This window comes from Palaemon carinicauda, chromosome 6 (assembly GCF_036898095.1).
Source record: "Palaemon carinicauda isolate YSFRI2023 chromosome 6, ASM3689809v2, whole genome shotgun sequence".
Taxonomy (NCBI): domain Eukaryota; kingdom Metazoa; phylum Arthropoda; class Malacostraca; order Decapoda; family Palaemonidae; genus Palaemon; species Palaemon carinicauda.
In genome coordinates, this window is record NC_090730.1 from 78,167,758 (window position 1) to 78,189,627 (window position 21,870).

The 21,870-nt window shown below is 43.2% G+C and overlaps 2 protein-coding genes across 2 annotated transcripts; one reads left to right on the forward strand and one right to left on the reverse strand.

The window, feature by feature from the left end:
• Positions 1-7,551: 7,551 nt before the first annotated feature.
• LOC137643097 (uncharacterized) lies at positions 7,552-8,223 on the reverse strand. The gene has a single exon (XM_068375944.1). The coding sequence runs from the start codon at positions 8,221-8,223 to the stop codon at positions 7,552-7,554; it is 672 nt and encodes a 223-aa protein (XP_068232045.1).
• Positions 8,224-17,589: 9,366 nt separating this feature from the next.
• On the forward strand, positions 17,590-18,027 carry LOC137643098 (zinc finger BED domain-containing protein 5-like). Its single transcript, XM_068375945.1, has one exon. The coding sequence runs from the start codon at positions 17,590-17,592 to the stop codon at positions 18,025-18,027; it is 438 nt and encodes a 145-aa protein (XP_068232046.1).
• The last annotated feature ends 3,843 nt before the right edge of the window (positions 18,028-21,870 follow it).

A 21,870-nucleotide genomic window follows, 5' to 3' on the forward strand; every position in this document is an offset into this window, starting at 1 on the left:
ACAACACTTGACTTATACATTAAGTACCAACATAAGAACACATTGTTATCATCAAGTTTATTTAGAACACGTCAAAAGAAGAAATGAGGTCTGTTTAAACAACATCAGCAAAAATAAAAATTCATATTCATCAACTCAAGGAATGTTGCGTATGCAGGGATAAGGAGGTACACTTTGATTGACACTTTTGAAAACTACCTCTTCCAGCACCATATGCATGTGTGCCTGATGATGTTCATACACTGCACCCTTAATAATGTTTTATATCACTACTGTGTTAGATTTAACCATCTTTACTCGGTACGGACCCAAATACATTGGCTCTAGTTTGTGTTTCCTAGGTTGTAATCGTTTCAAATACACACGATCGCCCAAAAATACTTTTACCGGTGTGGTTTTTCATTAGCTCTTTACAAAAACCGTTCAGTGGTGCTCATTACTCTGCTTAAAAGATTTAGCAAATAGACACGGTATTGCTCAGTTGAATAATTTGGCACCTGTTGTGAATTAATCAGGACCGTAAATAGTACCACAGGATCCTGCCCCTACACTAAAAAGAAAGGCGTGTCCTGAACAAGGCATTATATGCAATGTTGAAAGCTAGCTCAGCCATAAGAAGCATGGCGTGCCAATGAAGGGGATCATCACCCACTAAGTAAAGTAAAATTCACACCACTTCCCTATTATGCGATTCCAATAAGCCATTAGCTGAAGGTCTATATGTGGTAACTGAAAAGTGTTCAATTCTCATCAAGTCCATGACCGATTTCACCACCTTATTAATAAACTCGAGACCATTATCACTTATCATCAAAACTTTCGGGCAACAAACCTAGTAATGAAAGAGCACAGAGCCTGGGCTAATGAATTTGCTGATTTATCCAACATTGCATAAGTATGAGTGTAATGAGTAAATGCATCCACAAATACACATACATACTTATGTTGTGTTATACCAGTAAGAAATGGTCCTACCACATCCATATGCACCCTATGAAATTTAAGAGGAGTCACAGGCCACTTTCTGGCTTCCGGTACAGAGTTTATATGTTCTTTGAAACAGTTACAAGCATAGCATTTTATATAATTTTCTATAGATTTTTTCATTCCTAATCAAAAGAAGGATCCTCGTGCTCTCCTTAATGTTTTATCAATCCCTAAATGTACTGCAAATGGTCTTGCATGTACAATGTGGATGGCTCGATTAATTAAAGAGGGAGGAAGAACTACCTGAGCACAAAACTCCCCTCCCCTCTTCTCGTAAGCACAATTTAAGATATCATTCTCTATAAAAAAAAAATTCTCATGAGTCACGCTCAGAAATGATGGATAACTCTCCGATTCCCCTTTAATCACTGCTCACACTCTTTCCTTCCATTCCTTTTTTTTCTGTTCCTCTCGGACTTCCTTTATGTCCCATCCTCTCAAGTCAATCACACCTGCATTAACAGGGCACTCATTCTGGACAGCCCTGGTCATGTCCTCGGCCACCCACATTCATTCACGTTCACTATTTTCATCTCTCTCTCTCTCTCTCTCTCTCTCTCTCTCTCTCTCTCTCTCAGATATCTCTAACTCTCTCTCTCTCTCTCTCTCTCTCTCTCTCTCTCTCTCTCTCTCTCTCTCTCTGCTCGCGGATTTCATTTTCTGATAGCTCCTCGCATGAATTCACATCCCGTTTTCTATTTTGAGTGGGGCCTTCAATATTTTGGTTTCGTTCTTCATTCCTCTTTTGTGCCTGAGTTGTTACTCCTATTACTGCACCTCTAGAGAGGGCATCAGCTACCTTGTTAGCTTTACTTCCTATGTGGTCAAACCCCTTTATGTTAAACTCTAACAATCTTTCAATCCATCTTGCTTGTCTAGACATGAAGTCACCTTTGTAAAATAAATCAAGTAAGGATGATCCCTTTGCAACTCAATCAGCTGGCCAAATAAAAAGAACTGATACCTCTCTAGAACCCAAAGAATAGCCAAGGCCTCTCGATCGAATGTACTATAAATCTTTTCTGCCCCTTTTATTGCCCTGTAAGTGAAGCAAATGGGTCGCTCACTACCTTTATCATCTCGTTGAAAAATTATGCCACAATTAGCCACGCTACTCGCATCTGTTGTCACTAAAAACGGGCGATCAAATCTAGGATATGTGAGTAAGAAATTGCTAGTTAAGGCAGCTTTCAAGTGATTAAAGTATTTTCTTCTTCCACTCCCCAATTTATTACTTTTTGTTCCTTTAAAGCATCTTAGGGTCTCGCTATCTCTCCAAAACCTCTTATGAATTTATGGTAATACCCAGCAAGCCCAAGTAACCCAGCTACTTTCTTAGGGGTGCGTGGCTTGGGGAAATCTCTAATAGCTTCTACTTTACTGGGGTAGGGTTGGATACCTTCTGGGGTTTTTATATGACCTAGAAATTTGACCTGTTTAGAGAAAAATTTGCACTTTGACAAATTTATTTTCATGCCATTACGTCGCAATGCTTCTGAAACTTTACGAATATTATTATTATGTTTTTCGGCAATATTCCCTATAATCGTGATAACGTCTAAATAAACAAGAACATCATGGCCAATTAAGGTAGACAAAACTGCCAAGAAAAATTACTTGGAGCATTTTTAACACCGAAAGTAAGAAAATCAAACTGAAATAGTTGATCGTTAGCTATAAAGGCCGTTTTATATTTACTGTCTTCCTGAATGGGTATTTGATAGTATCCAGATTTTAAATCGATAGTTGTAAATTATCTACTATCCCGTACCCTCACAAGTAATTCTTCGATTGAGGGCAATGGAAATGCATTATCCTTAGTGACTGCATTCAACTTCCTATAATCAACACAATCTTACCGAGCCATCCTTTTTCCTAACAGCTACAATTGGAGAAGCCCAGGGGTGATTCGCTCTCCTCGATAATCCATTGTTCCCTTAATTTACTAATTTCCCTTTCTATCTCTCCCTGGAAATGAATGGGTACCTTATAAGGCCCTGACCTGATCGGCTCCGCCTGCCCAGTTTCAATGCTGAAGGGAAATCGAACAATCCTCTCGGGTGGCTCGTCTCCAATTGTAATTACATTGGAATAATTATTAACAATATTACAAACTACAAGTTGATATTCTGGCGGACATAATTTTTGAGCTTGCATAATCCAGTTCTGAGTGCGTTCGTCTGTGCGAGCTGGAGTTGTAACTCCCAAGATCCCATTATCAGCAATTTCACATAACTCTAATTCACACGCAAAATCACTTCCTAACACAACTCTTTTATTTGACAAATTAATTATCATTATATCAGCTCTGTTCTCTTTTATTTCTGACAAGCCCTTTAAGACTACATGTGCCCATTTGTCATGGGGTTAAACTATAACCTTGGTTCCCTCCGGGAGAGGCTGACCAGAGATCACTGATATGCTCATAAGTGTCTGGGGAGGCAATAATTCTCCTCTTTCAGGTACAGCTGTTAACTTACTTAATTGTCTTTCCTTTCCCGCACAAGCACTTACTCTCTCATGACTTTCTATCGGCAAAATACCCCTCCTGCTTTTACTGTTATTTTATCTTTTTCCCAGCAAATGTATATTTCATTAGTCATTATAGAATCCAAACCAAGTATAGTCTCGACTCCTGGAATTCCCAAAGTGAGCAAGACAAAAAATCTTGTGTAAACTTCTCAGATCCCACCTTAAAGATGACAATCGTTGTATGTCGTGCATGTAATTTATTTCCTCTTGACGTGTCGAGAATGATCAATGCCGCTGACTGTAGTAGGTTTGAGGAGATTCCTTTTACAATAAACGAAACGCTGGCTCATGTGTCGATCAACGCTCAAATGGACTTATCCAGTAGGTCAATCCTGACTGCTAACATTCTGAGCCGCCCAGTAGGATATGTGGGGCACGGGCCAACGACCTCGCTTGCAATGCTGCTGTCCCCTTCTTCTATCCCTAATGGTACGGGGGTGAGGTCGGGGGTACCAAGAGAGGTCCCAGTGCCTGCTCCATCGAGTCCTTCGTAGTCCCTCTCACCGCTGCCTCGGCTGCTTCTTCTGCTGTCATGCGGGGGTCATCGGTCTCCCTCGTCTTCCCATTCCTGTTTCCTTTTCCTTGGATGTTGGGTGTGGGGTGGTCTGCATGTGCCACAGCCACCCACCTTCGACATTTTTTGCCAGGCACTCTCGAGATAGTTGACTGTAGGCCTGACAAGTGTAACAGCAGGAGAATCCTTGGGTGGAGCACTCCACTCGTTGTTCCCCTTCTCCCCGACACTGCCCGCATCTGAAGACTCTTCTCATCTGCTGACTTCGTTCTCCCCCTCTCCGGTATGGATGTTGGTCATTGCCTCTCATGGCTGTCACCTTTTCATAATGGGGGCAGTTATTCACTCACAAACTGTCAAGAATGTTTTGTATTGCCATCACTACGTCTGCCAACGACTGATTGTCACTGAACAAATAACCACATAAATACGGGTTTACTATTCTGCGAATATGCTTACGGGCAATTGCTTTTTTATCACCTTCTGGGAGATTGGCACAATTTCGAAAAATACAAGTTGCAAAACTGAGAACTGTCTCCCCCCCTCGAATTTTGGGTTTGTAATTTTCTTTCATATCCCCTTTTCTAGCATCGGGTAAAGAGCATTTCTCAATTAAACATTGTTTTATTCCAGTATAACTTCTTAAATTGTCTTGTGGCCAACACATCACCTCCATTGCTAGAGCATCTTTCAAAAACATAATTACTTGAATTGCTTTTTCTCTTTCTGACTACCCATATGTGGCTACATCAAAGTCTCTCAAAAACACTTCGATCGATTGAAACCCTTCATTAGGCCGTTGATCATCAAAAGGCCTAACACTTGCTTAGAGTTCTGGCATTTTTCAAACTATGATGTTGTCAGTATCTTCACTCTGGCTAGGTTATCTAACCTATTTTCTAAACCCTGCCTTCGTTGTTCTCATCTATGTTCTTGATCGACATCACTATAACCAACTGCTCCTTCGTTTTCAGCTCCTGCAGCAGCCGTCTCTGCTATGTTCTCACAGCATATTTTTACACCTGACACCAAATATGGCCCATGTCGATGGATAATGAGACATCGGAACATGTGTTTTTTTACTTTATTACAAAAAGGTTTGTGGATATACTTTACACAGCCTGATACTCTCAGATGAGTACCTAGTACTTATGATTGCTCGAGAGGTACTGCTAATCCTTCAGCAAATAATGCAATGTTGCTCTGTCAATATGTTGAATTGTTAGGTTTTGTGGAATTGTTCACTGTGATAGAAATATGCTTTCACCAAGAGGCTTTTAACAAGTCAAAAATCAGACTTTACACATGTGACCTATAACAGAGTTCAGTGATCGCGTACTACAATTTGTGACAGTCATAGTACTCTTAAAAAGGTCATTAATCTCACTGTATAGGACAAATACTTCTACATATTTTTCATGCAGGGGTTAGGACACACACACACACAAACACACACACACACACACACATATATATATATATATATATATATTTATATATATATATATATATATACATATATATATATATATATATAATTTATATATATATGTATATATGTACATACATATGTATATATATATATATATATATATGTATATATATATATATATATATATGTATATATATATACATGTATATACATATGTATGTATATATATATATATATATATATAATCTATCTATTATCTGTATATATATATATATATATATATATTATATGTATATATATATATATATATATATTTATATATATATATAAATATATATATATATATTTGTGACAGCCATAGTACTCTTAAAAAGGCCATTAATTTCACTGTATAGCACAAATACTTTTACATATTGTTCATACATAGGTTAGGACATTATATATATATATATTTATATATATATATATATATATATATTTATATATATACTGTATTTGTATAGATATATACACACACACACACATATATATATATATATATGTATATATATATATATATATATAGATATATGTATATACAGTATTTATATATATATATATATATATATGTATATACAGTATTTATATATATATATATATATACATATATATATATATATATACATATATATATATATATATATATATTTATATATATATGTAAATATATATATATATATATATATATAATATATATATATATATATATATATACTGTACAGTACAGTACAGTATATATATTTATGCATACACATTTATGAGTGTGTAATATCATTCCTTTGTTTCTAAATATGTTAGTCAACAAAGATTATGTGAGAGTTGATGAAGGTATATTGAGAGAGATAGACAGAGACAAGCAAACTCAAAGACAGAAAGTTAGTAAACTTTTCCAGTTTTGAACTTTTTCGTTTGTCTAGACTTCAACAACTGCAAACGACGAACAGATTTTTATCGATAATATATTGTGATATCCCAAAAATCAATATAAGGAATGAAATCAATAGTGACAAACCAAGAGATATTTTCATGACTACCAAATCTATGAGTACATTTTTTTCATATATGAATACTAAATGGTATAGCGAAAATTTGGGTACGACACACCTCACGGCTTCCCTTTTTCTCAGTATTTGAACTTTTACTTTGATATAAAAATTTTGTAAAATTTATACATTTTATTTATAATCTCTTTCGGAATATAAAATCTAAATGTCAATTCAAAAGAATTTCATAACTTTTTGTTTAAAATCCTCATAGGAAATCCTTGAGGAAGAAGCACACCAATAAAGTAAACATTTGCATATATATCTTGTCTTTCCTATCATAATTGGTGAAGGGACGATAAACCAAAGCTTCAACCGGACAGTTCTCTAATGAAATTTAAATGCCATGATGTTTTTACAGTATATCTCTGCTCTAGTAATGCTATATTCCATTGGAAAGCATTTAAGAAAAGGTTTTTTTATGAGAAGAAGGTATTCGGCTTTTAGAGAAGTGTATGCAGGTTGGGTATACTCAAACACGAGCAATGTGCAATAGTTATGTATTCACAATTCAATACATGGTGAGCAGCAATGCAATAACAATGTTGAGGCCACGCTTGCTCCAGCGAGACTGCCCCAGATTCAATATCTCCCGCCTTTAATAGATTATGGCGGGAATACAAATAACTTTCAAAATGAATTATATGGAAACATCCTACATCCCCTCTCTAAAATAAATGTATTACATTTTTCATGAAATTGAGGGTTTATCTTGTAATCATAAAGCTAGAGAAGTATAAGGCATACTGATGACAAAATGGTGTTATATAAAAGATAACACAAATCATACAAGTGGAGCGCGATTACGTGCTCATTGCAAGGTAAGACGACATTTAGTTGCATGAAATTATCAAATTATTACAAACTGGTCACATATTCAGTACAAAAAAAAATATCAAATTGTGCATAATTAAAGAGAAATCAAATTGTACATAATTGAAAAATCATAAAATATAGTCTTCATGCCAACTCGGAGGATTTATTTTCCTGGTCCCTCTTCTGGGTTAGGGGTCGGCACACGAGTCAGCGGGGGAAAGTGAACGAGTAGGTGGGGGGAAATCCTGCACTCTTATTTCCCGAAGATGTTTTCTGTTTCTCGTTGATATTCTTCCAATAGCATCTAGTTTTATGACATATTGGCGGTCTCCTTTCATTTCAACGACTTTTGCAATACGATCCCAGGCCTTAGAGACAACATTTTGCACTGCTACTGTGGTACCCGCTTGCAAGGGGCGGAGTCTCTTTGCACTAGAATCATGACGGAACTTGACATTTCTCAGGTGTTTACCCATCTTCTCCTCTCTGTCTATCATAATGTCTGCCCACTGTTCTGTTATCTTATGATAGCTTTTAATCATAGGGACTGAAACCCTGAGTTGTCGTCCCATGGCTAACTGTGCCGGCGATTCATCGATGTCTCTTAGGGGCGTATTTCTATATTGCAAAATGGCTCTTGCAAAACTATCTGTGTCGAGGCTTCCGTCACTTCTTGTGTTATCTAGAATGGTTCTCTTTGCTGTACGTACTGCTGCCTCTGCCCTCCCGTTGGATTGGGGGTAATGGGCTGAGGATATTCTCATCCTAACCCCCCATTTCTGTAGGAAGCTAGCCATGTCAGTGCTTACCAAATAGGTGCCACCATCGAGGGAGATTTCTTCCGGGGCGCCCCACTGCATGAAGTATCGTCAGAAGAGGGGAATCAAATTAGCAGAAGTGGCACCATTTGGAAAGAAGGCAATTTCCAGCCAACCATTAAGCCTATCTGCATATACCAGATATTGTTTTCCACACATTTGAAACATATCCGTGACCGTTTGTTGAAAAGGATATTCAGGGGGTGGGGTAGGCAATAGCGGTTCCCTTTGTTGGGACGGAGCGATGACGTCACATGTTCTGCACTGCATCCTCTTGAGTTTCAGTTGACCCTCCATCCCAGGCCAATACACAGCCTGTCGTGCCCTACGAATCATTGAATCAGAACTTTGGTGGCCTGAGTGTAGGTTAGAGACAACTTGGTCTCGTAGTGACACAGGTATTGCCAGACGTATGTGCCCGTCATCGTATGAATACACCACCAGTTCGTCCACGATGCCAAGTTGATCCCGTACATTAAAATACGGCTTTATGCTGGAGTCGACTAGATTTCTTGATACCGGCCAAGAACCTGCGGCTACCATACTCTTTAGCAGCTGATATTCCACATCGCTTTCAGCAGCCCTTTTAACAGAATTCCATTCGAGGGTTATGACGTCATCACTCAGCGACGTCATCAGTGCTGCAACGCATGAAATCTCAACTTCCTCCCCCATCTCACGGTCACTCGCATTTATTGGGCTTCTGATTACTGGATATCTCGAAAGAGTATCGGCTGCTGAGTTTTTCTTCCCAGGGATGTATTTTACTGTGAAACTGTATTGTAATGTTTTTTCCTTTAATCGAAGCAAATGAGGATTTGCAATGTCTTTCAATTCTCTGTCCCCAAACACTTTGACTAGCGGACGGTGGTCAGTAACAAGGATAATATTGGGACACCCCAGTAAGAATAATCTAGCTTTCTGAAAGCACCATACCACGGCGGAAGCCTCTCCTTCAACAACTGCATAATTAACTTCTGCCGAGGTTAAATGTCTGCTTCCACAAAGGGCAAGCTTCCACCCCCCTTTGCAACAAAATGGGACTTTATCCTCTTCGCAACTGCAATGTTGTTGTAACACCAGAAATCCCATCCCATCACGCGACCAGTCAGTGATTACTGCAGTTCGCCTGGATTTATCATAGTATGCCAATCCATCCCCAATCAAACTGCATAAAATTTCTTTAGTCTTTTCGAACGCATCCTGTAACATTTTATCCCAGTATACCTTTCGACAAGTAGACTTTTTTAGGAGGTCTTGATTGCAGACAACTTTTCCTCACCAGGCTTGAAATTGTCCCAAGCTAATTCATAGCCCACAAAGTCTACCTCGCGTTGGCAAAATTGAAATTTTTCAGGATTGAGGGTAACTCCGTTCTCTTCACATACTTGTAAAAAACTTATCGTATGATAGAACGCTCCTTCCACAGTATCATCATAAAGGAGAACATCATCGACACATTTAGATATTCTCGGGATGTCCGCTATTACATCATCAAAGCGCTTTGAGTATGCATCCGAGGCAGAGACATGTCCCATTGGGGTCCTACAATACTGGTACCTACCCCATGGGGATATGAAGGTAGTCAGGTGCCGACTTTCTTCATCTAATTCCACTTGGTGGAAACCAGAATAGGCATCTATTACAGTTTTGTATGAACGTACAGGTACACTGGATGCCATGTCGAACGGGGCAAAAGTGTGATGAGTTTCTCTTTTGCAAAATTTGTTCAGCCTTTGGTAATCCACTGTTCTTCTTGGGTTTCCATTCCTTTTAGCCACTACCACCATTCGCGCACACCAATCGGTTGCAGTTCCTGTAGGAACGGGGCGGATTATTCCCAGTTTTACATCGTCGTCCAGCTGTTTTTTTACCTCTTGCTCCCAATGTTTGGGAATTGGAATTGGCGTATGGCATGCGTATGGGACTGCATCAGGGAGAAGGTGGATATGGTGTGGCTTTCCCTTCATTACCGGTAAAGGATTCCGTTTAGTATTGAATACCGTACCAGAGAAACGCTCCAAAATCCACCTTTTGAGCTTAGGTACGTTGGCCTCCTGAGAGGAGAACGGCAACTCTATGACGTCATGGTTGTTGCTCACATCACTGGTGACGTCATTGGCATCCACACTATTTGGCCGTTCCCTACCAATATTATTTACTGATATCCCGTCTACCTTAACATGATGGGGAAAGTTCGCATCCACTAATCCTAAACACTTACATACATCTATAGATAGGTATAGCCTAGAGACACCGCACACTACTAACACCTTTATATTTAGAGCAATATTTCTACATAATGTTATTGTACAACGCACACTACCCAGTACTCTCATTGGTTTTTCGGCTGCATGATTGACCCTGGCGTTCGAACGATGCAACTGTTTCACGTTCAGTCCTAATTGACGCAAAACCTTTTCCCCCATAATACAAACTTCAGCCCCAGTATCGGCAATGGCATCAATAAATGCCTCATACATTGGTACATCACGTCTCATTTTATGTTCAATTTTTACGAGTACATACGGTAGTTTTCCCGACAATGCTGTCACCTGCTGGACCCCACAATGTTGCAGTAATGTGCATGCCGTCACTGACATAGTGTCGTCATCATGGTCGACTTCAATGCCTGCTGCCTTGTTATTCACCCGTTTTTTTCTGCAATATCTAGCTAAAAGACCCTTTACACCACAGTTGTGGCAAAACACTTCATTTGCATAGCAGCTAGATTTATTTTTCTCATGAATGCGCCCACAATTATCACATCTCTTACCTGACATGAGCAGCTTACTATCCTTCTGTCGACGAAAGTTCGATTTTACTGCGGCAACATCACTATGTTCTGTTTCATTACTATTATAGGGCAGCAATTCCTTCCCCACCTTGGCGGTAATGAGTTTCTTGTTAAAATTGTTTGCCCCACTGTCCCTTTCAGCTGCCTCATATATTTCACACTTCTGTAAAATTTTGGCGACACTGTTATATTTCTCGTAGTCCTGGAGTATTTCTTGTTTCAGTCTACAGTTATTTAAACCACTGGCTAACCTGGGAGTCAGCATATAGTCACTCATGTCATTTTGGCACTGAGGGCAGCGGAAAACACAATCTAAAGCCAATTCCTGACACCGATGTACATATGTCTTCGCGGGTTCCATAGGCCCTTGCTGTGCACTAAAAAATTTATCCCACAGAATTGCACGATTTACAGACTTTTGAGTCACTTCTTGGACAGCATCCAATGCCTGATGTAGAGAAAGGCCTTTCCATTCATCGGCTGTATAACAGGCGTCCAATGCCCTTTGCAACTGATCATCGCAGTTCAAACGAATGCTCAGCACAGCATCTTCAGTTGCAACCCGGCCAATTTGGAACCAATCTGTCATTGACCTACGCCACTTCCTAAATGCTCCTTGTGACATTTCGTACGAACATTTGTCGGGCATAATTGCCCTCATACCTGAGGGGACACCACTGCTCTGTCGCTGCTGCAAGAAAAGGTTTGCCATTGCATTCAGAAGGTCCTCATTCCCATCATTGATGCGGCCACGTGCAGCCCGTCGAAGGGTCCCTCTTCTTGGTGTTGTTGAGTATCTTGCACCCGACATCTTGAAGGCTTCACTGCAATCCTACTCACTGTGCCATGTATGCAGGTTGGGTATACTCAAACACGAGCAATGTGCAATAGTTATGTATTCACAATTCAATACATGGTGAGCAGCAATGCAATAACAATGTTGAGGCCACGTTGCTCCAGCGAGACTGCCCCAGATTCAATATCTCCCGCCTTTAATAGATTATGGCGGGAATACAAATAACTTTCAAAATGCATTATATGGAAACATCCTACAAGAAGAAAGTAAGACAAGAAAATATTCTAAGGCAGTGGTTCCCAACCAGGGGTCCATGGAAGAATTTCGAGGGGTCCATAAGAGATTCTACTTATTTTTAAATTTATTATACTGGAATTAGGAGACATGCGGCTCAGAATAAAATTCCTACTACTGTTCACAATCCTCAAAACTGAATATTTAAATGTCAGAATTGCTCTACATTACCTAACCGTATCAGCGGTGTCAAACTCACGGTCCATATGACAAATTTGGCCCTTGGGATGGTCATGAGTGGCCGGCGAGATGACAGGAAGACTTATTGCTTCCTTAAATGACGAGTGTCATGAATATACGTGATATATGAATGGGAGAGAGCAAATGAATAAATAATCTTTATTTTATTATGGCAATATTAAGTGCAATAATGAATTCATATTGCTACTTATAGTAATACAGCTATTGCAGCTACTATATAGGAAAGATGCATATATAAATGAAAATCACTAATCAGTTTAACGGACCGAAGTCGCAGCCATTGCTGGTATCTGAACGCAATCATGAGCAGCCAAACGTTTTTTTCATAAACAAATTTAACAAACACGAACCAGACAGGACAATAAGTCGCTTACGGCTGTACAGTAGGTACGCCTGCATCACTGTCAGACTTTCGCCGCTTTTTTACTGGAATCGTGAGATATATTTTGCTTTTTGATCATTTTTTTAAGCCCAACTATGATTAAATATATGCAGAATAGAGGTATCTTTGAGATGAAGCAATGGCAATTTGTAAATATGTCAGAGCCACTTCATTAACCTGTTCATTACTGGGGACATACTTTTAATTGTATTTAGGCTAACATTAGACGAGTTTAAACACATTGTTTTCTAGATTTGAAGGAGTTAAAATCCATGTCTACTGAAAGGCTTTGTGTATTTTTAGTTATTTTCTTTCTAATATAGCTAACAAAAGGTGATAATATTTAGCTTGAAAGACATCCGGTTATGAAACTTTTAGTGAAATCTTGAGTTAGATCTAGTAAGGACAGTAAGACGAACTATCACCAATAACAACTGACGGTTTATTCAAACATGTGCGAGAATATAATACAAGGTGCGGACGGAAAAGTAGCATGCGCGCAGGCGCCAATCTGGCTTGAACTAACCGCCACAATGTGTGTTTTTTCACACGTACAAATTCTTGAAATACAAGTCAATAGAAATAGGTAGCGAAATGATAAATACATAAAATTGTAGCTCTGAGGGAGCGGAATAAATATATACAGTGAGCCACAGTGTGGCAAAAAGAGGATTTAAAAGAAATAGAGAATTCGATGAGAATGCTGGACGACGGAGGGAGCGATGTCCTTACAAGTACTCCCCCCCCCCAAGACATCAGGCGGCGTAGAGGGCTTATGAGACTAGTCTTCGTATTGTTTCGGGCGTCAGAGGGTTCCTCTTGTTCTTGAACGGAGGGGTGCGTCGGCGGTCGGCGTATGGATCGCTACCTCTCGTCGTCGTTTGTTGCTTTTCTTCTCATTGGGCGCCTTGTTTTGAGGTGGCACTCTGGATCTGCCAGGTCCCGCGGAGGCAGTGTCGCTTCCTTCGAGAAACGGCGGTTTCACGCTGTCTATTGAGACCCAATCTTCTTGGCCATGCACGTCGAGAAAGAAGGCTTTTGTCGTTTTCTGATAACTAGGTAGGGGCCTCGATAGGGTCTGGTTAGCGGCTGTCGATGAACGTCGACACGGACGAAAACATACCTGCAGTCGTTCAGGTTCCTCGGCTTGAAATGCTTAGTTCTGTCCTGGTAAGTTTTAAGACATGGCCTGAACTTTCTGGCGATGTCCCCAAGATGATCCAGATGCGTGTCGTCGGTTGATGTGGGAAAGAATTCGCCGGGAACTGCGAGTGGCTCTCCGTAAACCTTTTCAGCGGGTGATCGCTTGCCATCTGCGCAAGGGGCGGTGTGAAGGCCGAGAAGTACCCAAGGAAGTCGTGATTTCCAGTCCCCGTCGGTGCAGCTTGCCATCAGGGACACCTTGAGGGCGCGATGAGTTCGTTCGACCATGCCGTTTGCTGTGGGGTTGTATGCCGTGGTGCTGTGGAGTGTCGTTTCCATCAGGTTTGCCAGAGTGAGCCATATCTCTGACAGGAAAGCGAGGCCTCTGTCTGCCGTGATGTCGTCAGGAACGCCAAATCTGCTCACCCATCTTGACAAAAGGGCTTCGGCGCATGCTTGGGTTGTAGCTTCGGTCATCGATGATGCTTCCAACCACCTCGTGGAGCGATCAATGATTGTCAGCAGGTAGCGAGCAGATCCCGAAGGCGGCAAAGGTCCCTCGACGTCGATGTGGATGTGACCGAAACGTCTTTTCAGTTGGGGAAAATCACCTATCCCCGATTCGGTGTGACGGCTTATCTTGCTTGTCTGGCAATTGATGCATGTCTTCGCCCATTCCCGGGCGTCCTTTTTGATCCCTGGCCAGATGAATTTTTTAGACAGGAGGCGAGCAGTGGTGCATCCCGAGGGGTGTGAAAGTCCATGGATGATGTCGAATATTTTTCTTCTGCAGGAAGCCGGAATCCAGGGACGTGGGCGGCCGGTGCTGGTGTGGCAGAGGATAGTTACTCCTGCTGGCCCGAGGGGAATTGCAGTTATCTTGAGCGCAGATGGCCCCGTCAGGTGATCCTGTGCCTCTAGGTCGGTGCGCTGCTCGGATGCGAGGTTGGCGTAGTCAATTCCCAGGTGGATTGCATCGATTTCAATCATTGAAAGGGTGTCTGCGACTGGGTTTTTCTTTCCGGGAACGTAGCTTATGGTGCACCCAAATTCGGCGATTGCTGCGAGATGACGTTGTTGTCAGGAGGACCATGCGTCTGTCAATTTTGTGAAGGCGTGTACGAAGGGTTGATGGTCCGTTGCGATGGTGAAGGGTGTGCCCTCCAGGATATGCCTGAAGTGGCGGACGGCGAGGTAGACGGCGAGGAGCACCCTATCGAAGGTGCTGTATCTTGTATCGGCGGGTTTCAGTTTTCTGCTGAAGAGTGCCAATGGTCGAGGAGAACCATCGACGAGCTGTTCCAGCACAGCCCCACAGGTGACGTTGCTGGCGTCAATCGTCAGTCGTAGAGGGGTGTTGTCGTCGAAATAAGCCGGGGTGGCAGCATTTGCGAGGGCGTCCTTTGTCCGGGTGAATGCGTGTTGTTGTGGGGAACCCCACTCAAGTTTCTTTGCCTTTCCCTTCAGGACGTCGTCGAGGGGTGTCAGGGTCTATGCGATGTTGGGGATGAAGCGCCTGTAGTAATTGACCATCCCCAGGAACTCCTGAAGTTGGCGGGTGGTCGTAGGTGTCGGGAACGTTCTGATTGATTCCACCTTGGTTGTCATGGGTTTTACCCCACTCGAGGACATGCGATGACCGAGAAAGTCCACTCCTTTAGCGCCGAATGTGCATTTGTCGAAAATGTACAACTAGGCCATTCTTCTGCAGGCGTTTGAGGACAGCCCGGACGTGCCTCCGGTGTTCTTCCTTGGTCCTTGAGAATATCAGGATGTCGTCGACGTAGCAGACGCAGAATGGTAGGTCTCCCAGGATGCTATCCATTAGGCGTTGGAAGGTCGCCCCCGCATTGCGTAGACCGAAGGTTGAGTATGCGAAGGTGTAGGATCCGAACGGTGTCACAATGTCAGTTTTCGGAATGTCCTCTGGAAATACGGGGACCTGGAAGTAAGACTTGAGAAGGTCCATCTTGGTGAAGTATTTCGCGCCATGCAACGCATTCGTCAAGTCTTGCATGTTGGGCAGAGGGTAGTGGTCGGGCGTTGTGATGAGGTTGAGGCGCCTGTAGTCGCCGCAAGGTCTCCAGGTCCCGTCAGGCTTCTTTACCATGTGTAGTGGAGATACCCAGGGGCCCGATGCTTTCTTAGAGATACCCATGCGTGCCATGTCCTCAAAGGCGCGTTTGGCGTCCCTCAGCTTCTGGGGCGGGAGGCGGCGGAATTTGGCGTGTGTAGGAGGTCCCGTCGTCGTGATGTGGTGGTAGATCCCGTGCATAGCGCCGGTGTCGACCATGAGTCTATGGTTGGAGACGGTGTCGAGGATATAGAAACCATTCTTGCTTTGGTTTCCTGCAGCTGCGATGGTGGTAGGTGGTTTCTACTGCCGTCATCTTCTAGGGAAATTGCATGGTGCCCTACATTTCTTGGCGTCGCTGCCGAGCTGCTGGTGGTAGAAGCACCATGCTGGATTAGGCCTAGGGTTCGGACGTGTCGGTTGTGGTGGTTTCCTCCTTGCCAGAGCGTTGATCTCGTCGTCGTCATCAGGAGGCGTTGCTGAAGAGTCTATGGAAGAGCAGCTGAAGGAGGAGAACGAAAATGATACTGATGATGCCCCGAGGCGAGATGCTTTGGAGGCCTCGTGGAGCTTCTGAGCCTTCAACAGGAGTTCGTTCATCGGAAGAGTGTCGGCGTCCGTCAATTGGGCCCTTGCGTCCTGCGGCAGGTGTCGAAGGAAAATCTTGCGAGATAGGCTAATCTCGTGCCGTCGGCCGTTGCTGTTGGTCTCGAGAAGCATTAGCAGGCCAGTCAACTCGTCTCATGCCTCAACAGGAGAGGTGTCACCCATGGGTTTGCCGGCGAGGTCCAGGACTTTCTGTGCCCTTGCTGAAACGGAGTGTGAGTAGATACCGATGAGTTTCGTTCTCAGGTCGCCGTAGGAAACTTGGCCAGCCCGGGCGTCGAGCCATGGGGAAATCTTGGTGAATACCTCCTCTGGGATGGAGGTGAGAACGATGTCGGCCTTGGCGCAGTAGTCACTGAGCCTAGCGACTCGGAAGAGTACGTCCGCTCTCAGGAACCAGGAAGCGGTGTTGTGTTGAGAAAACGGCGGCCGTTTGACTTTGGCCGTGGAGGCGAGGCCGTTGGGCGTGATGGGCGGGTTGAATCCGCCATTGTGGTCAGTTGACGAGTCGGCGAGGAGGTGGGAAGTTGATATGTCGGTTAAGCTCATCCTACTCCCTTACAAATGCACCGAGGTGTGGGAGCACCAAAGGCCGAAGCTCACGCCTAAGGTAACGTAGTAAAAGAAGGTAGCACGGCCGTAATAAGTCTGTTAATGGCAAAGCCAAAACCGCTGATGCTACTTCAACTCCGGGGTCACCAGTTGTAAGGACGGTGAGACGAGCTATCACCAACAACAACTGATGGTTTATTCAGACATGTGCGAGAATATAATACAAGGTGCAGACGGAAAAATAGCATGCGCGCAGGCGCCAATCTGGCTTGAACTAACCACCACAATATGTGTGTTTTTTCACACATACAAATGCTTGAAATACAAGTCAATAGAAATAGGTAGCGAAATGATAAATACACAAAATTGTAGCTCTGAGGGAGCGGAGTAACTATATACAGTGAGCCACAGTGTGGCGAAAAGAGGATTTAAATGAAATGGAGAATTCGATGAGAATGCTGGACGACGGAGGGAGCGATGTCCTTACAGTCTAAACGTATTTTTTTTATTGCACAGTTATGCATATATAGCCCTGTTTCTTTAGTGAATCCGTTGATGTAGCAATGGCGTGCCAGCTGTTGGTATACTGCCGATACCTGTTCAAAGACATAATCAAGGAGGAATTTTTTTGCTGTCAAAATCTTGAAACATCAAGTACGGCCACTGATGTGATGAATGCTGTGTCATCGTTTTTTGACAAGCATGGTTTAAGTTGGAATAATCTTGTTGGAATCACAACTGATGGAGCACCAGCCATGCTTGGGTTGAGGTCGGGTTTCCAAGCAAAAGTAAAATTCAGAGCACCAAATGCAGTTGGTGTGCACTGCTTCATTTATTGGGAGGCTCTGGCTTCTAAATCTCTTCCTTCTGAGATTCTCACAATTTTCACTGGTATTGTCAAGGTCGTGAACTATGTTAAAAACTTTGCCTCAACACGAGACTGTTCCAGTAACTGTGTCATGACATGGAATCTAAACATTGCTTGTTTGCTTGCTTGTTAGAGTGCCCAGTCCTTCTTGCTAGACACGGGCTCTTGCGTTGGCAGCCCGTCAGTTGGGTTTAGATAAGGTAAGGAGTATTTATTTAAGGGTTTAAGGTAAGGGATATTTATTTAAGGGTTTAAGGTAAGGGATATTTATTTAAGAGTTTAAGGTAAGGGATATTTATTTGAGGATCAGTATACAGGTTTAGGGGGTAGTTTATTTAATTTAGGTGCTAGTCTACAGATGTCAACCCCGAGCAGTCTGTTAATTCCCGAACAGCAGCCTAGAGTTGTTCTTTAGGTGGGGCCCTTTGGCAATATGCCACACTCCCACGGGTTTTCAGGCTGCTCTGCCCCTAGAGCTTGTCCTGAGAGAGAGGTCCTGCAGGCAGAGACCTAGTCAATTTTTCTTATATAATTCAACCTGTATGTGCTGTCGGAAGGCAGGTTGTCGGAGTGCCACCGTTTGTAGCATCTTGTATTAGCATAAAATAAGGGGCTTGCTGTTAAGTCCTCATCTCTCTCACCAATTAGTGTCCAGAGATTTTGTCAGTAGTAGGGAAAGTGTTATAGTAGTAAGTCCCATGGGAGTCGGAGGCCATGGGAAGGAGGTGACAGATCGTTGAGTAGTAGGCAGAATATTGAGGGGCATAAACTATCCCAGGAGGTTGTCTCAGTAGGAGAAAAAGTGGCATAGTAGTGAGTCCCATGGGAGTTGGAGGTCATGGGAAGGAAGTGGTAGTCGATTGAGTGGTAGGCAGAATATGGAGGGGCACAAACTATCCCTGGAAGTATCAGTAGGAGAGAAAGTGGCATAGTAGAGAGCCCCATGTGAGTAGGAGGTCATGGGGAGGAAATCAATAGTTGCATGAGTGAGAGATTTGAGGGGAGGGCATAAAATGTCCCTGGAGTTTTGGTAGTTGGGAGAGGTAGGAGTATAGCAGTAAGTCCTGTGGGAGTGGGAGGTCAAAGGAAGGATTTTAAGGTTGGTCTTAGTTGGAGGTAGGAAATTAAGGCCAAAATGGCTTTTTTTTCTTTTTTTTATATAATACTTAAATTAGCGTCTTACCTTGGGGGGGGGGGGGAGATTGTCGAAGAATTGTGGTGTCTGGACAGGCGAGAAGGTAGTGGTCCAGTGGTTTGTCCCCTGACAAGTCATTGCAGTACTGGCAGGGCCTGTTTTCTTCTTCAATCACCTCCAGCAGCACCTATAGCCAAGCCGAAGTCTATGTATAATGACTGCCAGACCCCTGCTGGTATCCTTGGTAATGTCGTGGGGATTCATCTCTGTCACTTCTGCATACCATCTCGCTATCATGGACCCTCCTATGGCAGCCTGCCGGATGCTGGACCTGACCTGTGAAAAACAGTGGTTTGTCATTAGCTTTTTTCATTGCATGACTGACTTACCCAGATTGATACTTATTGTTGTGCATCGCAGTGCGTTATTTGCCAATCTGTCCGCAGCTTCATTACCCTGCATGCCCACATGACTGGGGATCCAGTTTAAGGTGATCTTACAGTTTCTCTGGACATGGAACTGGGCAGCCACTTTTATGGTAGTTGGCAGGAGAACATTTTCCGGCATATTGCTCTTTGTTAAGGCCTGGATTGCGCCCCTAGAGTCAGTATGGATCGTAGTGTCTCCTGCTCTAACCAGGGAGTCAGTTAGTGCCTTGCTTATGGCTACTAGTTCGGTCTGCAGTGTCGAAGCATGGTCTGAAATCCTCCAACTGTTGGTGTAGTTTTCAGAGTATACTGCTGCGGCTGTTGCAGGAATGCTCCTATCCACAGACCCATCTGTAAAATAGATATTATTAGCAAGTGTCTGATTTATAGAATTTTGGGCAGCACGGTATATTTGTTGGGGGGAGCATAGGGCTTTGGCTGTGGGAAGGACTGTAAAGTTAGTATTGATTGGTTTAGGGAGCCATGGAGCTGGGGGGGCGTGTATAGCACATGGATTGTCTTTTTTAATAGCCATGGCTTCCCGTTGCATTCCCATCCTCCTGATTGCATTGAGGAGGCTTCCTGCGTATGAATTTGGTGGCTCCAGCTCTTCATGAAGGGATAGGATGGCCTGAATTTCTTTTTTAAGGGAGATTCCCTTCCGTTTTTTAATGTTTTAACAACTATGGAACACAGGCGTATATCTATTTTATTGGCTAACGGTAGAAGGTTTGTCTCAGCTCGCAGCAGCTGTAGTCTGGTCCACATAGGTGCTCCTGCAATGAGCCTCATACTCTTGTTCTGGATGACTTCCAGGGAAGCCAGCAGTCCAGGAGAGAGACCCATTAATACAGGGGCAGCGTACTCGACCTGTGAGGCTACAGCTTGAACATGAAACTTCCTGAGCAAAAGGTGGGAAGCTCCCTTTCCCAGGGTTGTTATGCGTTTCATGGCTGCGAATCTTGACATGACTTTTTGCCGTAGCTTTTTAACCAGGTTGATCAGGGACAAGTTGAAGTTTATGTTAACCCCTAGGTAGGTGAAGTCTTTCACCCATTCTATGGGTCTATTTTCCAGGATTAGATTTGGGGTGTCAAAGATGTGTTTAATTGCCATGGCCTTTGTTTTCTGAGTGTTAATTTTAAGTCCTAGCTCTCTGCACCTTCGGCTAATTGTATCCAGTGCTTTTTGCATGGCAAGTGGCCTTTGCCGTACAAAGTGAGGGCATATGACACAAATGTCATCTGCATAGATGAATAACTCAATGCCTCTAGGTAGCTCCAATGCTAGTAGGTTCTCAACCAGGATATTAAATAAGAATGGACTTAGGATTCCTCCTTGGGGTGTCCCATTCTGTAGTGGAAGGAAGGGGGAGGTGGCCCCTTGGAAGGTTACTCTTGCCTCTATGTTTTGAGTGTATTGACTGATCCAAGACAGGAGATTTCCAGGAAGACTACCAAGGCATAACTTCAGCTATGCACTCATGGGTACCTATGCCCTCTGTGAAGCCGTACAGTCTGGGGTGCAGGTGGCCTACCTTCCATTTCAATCGGTTGAGAACCATCCTCTCTGCAACCTTTTCTGTACAGCTAATGAGGCCTATAGGCCTGTAGGAGCCCTCCTCCTTAGGTTTTGGGATAGGCTGGACGTTTTGCTGGTTCCAGTTCCGTGGTCTCCTCCTGTCCACGTATGTTTTGTTAATAAGGAGGAGGTATACTTCTTTGGCTGGGGTACCCATGTTTTTAAGCATGCTGTATGTTATCTGATCCGTCCCTGGAGCCGTGTCTTTAGTTTTGGCTAACGCCTTCTTCAAGTCTTCCTTGGAGAATGGGGCGTCCGTGTTGTAAGGTATGTTACAGGCTGCATTAATGATTGTGCGCCTGATGGGGAGTAGGGCCTCCTGCCTACGTCTGGTGACAACCAGTAGGTTGTCTGACTTTGCCCTGTCCGCAAACCCCTGGACTATCTTGAGTGCCTCCGCAGGAGGATCCGGGTGAGCCACTCTGTTGGTACGTGTTTTCCCAGTGACCTTGTTAAAAAAGCTCCAGATCCTCCTGAGGGAGGTGAAGCTGTTTACCTCTGCGCACCAGTCTAGCCACTTCTGCTGCCTAACTTCATCGGCCACAGATACCGCATGGTTCGTGACCTCCGACAGGGTACGATAGAGTTCGTCGGTCCTGTGGCGCCTGAAAAGTTTGTGGACTCTATTTACCCTTTTGTTCACTTCCTTGATGAGTGAATTTTAGCATCACGCATCTTTGTGATTGACTTTAGGGGCTTTTTTCTTTGGCATGGAGCTACTAGCTGCCTTGTTTAGTTCATCTGTGAATTTTTCCTGGATCAAGTCAGGGTCCTCATGGGGGTTTTGAATGTAATCATTGGCCCAGTTTGTCATATGCCTCTCGAAGAGCTC

Excerpts from the sequence above, each read along its gene's own strand:
- LOC137643097 (XM_068375944.1), bottom strand. The coding sequence starts at position 8,223 with ATGCAGTGGGGCGCCCCGGAAGAAATCTCCCTCGATGGTGGCACCTAT.
- LOC137643098 (XM_068375945.1), top strand. The coding sequence starts at position 17,590 with ATGGCGTGCCAGCTGTTGGTATACTGCCGATACCTGTTCAAAGACATA.